Genomic DNA, 1564 nt, shown 5'->3' with positions numbered 1-1564 from the left:
CCACGATCGGGTACGGGGTTGCTTCTTGGAGGGCACGTCCTTGGAGGGTGCTTTTCTGGGCCTGGCGAGCCGCCCCCAACTCGAGCACGCGGGTCCACTCGCCGTCGGTGTCGTCCAAGAACCCGATGTCACGGAGGGCTAAGTCCGCCACTTGGGCATCGGTCATCCACTCGGAGTGGTCGGCTGAGAGCCGAATGAGGCGCTTGCCGTCATGTTCGCTGGAGGCAAAAGCGACGGCGGCGACGGAAGCGGAGAGGAGGGCGAACTTCATGGTACGAACGTAATAAAAATGAAAATGACAACAGATACCAAGTTGACACGGTTGTTTGGGGAACTACTGTATTGGTTTACGATACCTAACAACTGAAATGCAGAATAATTCCCTCATTAAAACGTTCTCTTGTTGTTCTGACCCAAAATACTGCTTCGATGAGGGAGTTATCGTAATCAGATACATTTTTTAGCTCGTAACCCTGTTACCAGGGACTGCGTTCTACCCCCGATGTGCACGTATAATGCTAAATCAATTGCATCACAAGTGGTTAGATATCGCTAACCTGGTGAGAGACCAGAGAATAGTAGTAAGTCCCATGGAAACACGCAAATTGCAGTGTTTTCCGAGAAAAACAATAGTGCTACTGTTATGATGAGGGAATTTACCTGACATGCGCTTATTTATAGTACTAGTACAGTTAACTATGTGTTGATACACTGCATTTGCCATAATAAGAACAAGTGAAGCGATAAAACCGCAAGGAATTACTGGGTGCTTGGGATACACATCCTGGATTCGTCCACCAGCGGTTAGCTATCACTATCAGTGTCTAGCTATCACTAACCTGATATGTTAGTACCCCTACTATCTGCATTCCTCTCGTTTTACTGGTTCATCCAATCTGATTTTAGGCTTGTTTCTTATATTTTCATTAACCGGAAAGTTTTGAAAAATTCCGGTTTGCTATGTGGATATTCTGTGTCTTGTCAGTGTGAGTCAATAGCAGCCACATTGCATATCAGGTCGAAGTTCAAGTCGAAGTTCCGATTTTGATACTGCTACTGCTAGGTACGATAAAAAATATAATTTGGAAGCGGAGACATGATGGAAGTATAGGAAACATAACCCAAAGAAAGGTTCGATGCACCAGTAGTAAGAGCGGAATGCAGTACTAGTACGTGCAGTACATATACTTGAGGTTAAGTTCATCTCAGTGGTTAGTGATTGGTGGATGAATCCAGGATATTGTATCCCACCAGTAATTCCCTGCGACGTTGCCCGGTATCATTGGGGGTAGGACGCAGTCCCAGGTTACAGGGACTGCGTCATTTGTTCGCATTATTATGAAGTAATACGAATAATATTACAATGAAGTAATACGAACAAATGACGCAGTCCCTGTAACCTGGGACTGCGTCCTACCCCTGATGAACACGTATGATGCTAACATGTAATCAATTGCATCACCAATGGTTTGATATCGCTAACCACTGAGATGCACCCCTAGTAAGAGGTGAGGTGGTCCCATGTTAACACACAAGTTGCAGTGTTTTCTGTGAGTAAAGCAAC

At 45.2% G+C, this 1564-nt stretch overlaps 1 protein-coding gene across 1 annotated transcript in view; it reads right to left on the bottom strand.

Annotated features, from left to right (window-relative positions):
* The window catches only part of H257_11128 (hypothetical protein), a gene marked incomplete at both ends in the record, with an annotated part of 2346 nt that extends 2075 nt beyond the window's left edge, over positions 1-271 (bottom strand). The window contains one exon of the mRNA XM_009837965.1: positions 15-271. Within this exon, the coding sequence (XP_009836267.1) occupies positions 15-271 (257 nt within the window). The remainder of the gene's footprint in view (positions 1-14) is intronic.
* Positions 272-1564: the final 1293 nt, after the last annotated feature.

Source organism: Aphanomyces astaci (genome assembly GCF_000520075.1).
Source record: "Aphanomyces astaci strain APO3 unplaced genomic scaffold supercont1.32, whole genome shotgun sequence".
Lineage (NCBI taxonomy): Eukaryota > Oomycota > Saprolegniomycetes > Saprolegniales > Verrucalvaceae > Aphanomyces > Aphanomyces astaci.
This window is presented reverse-complemented; position numbering and strand designations above follow the sequence as displayed.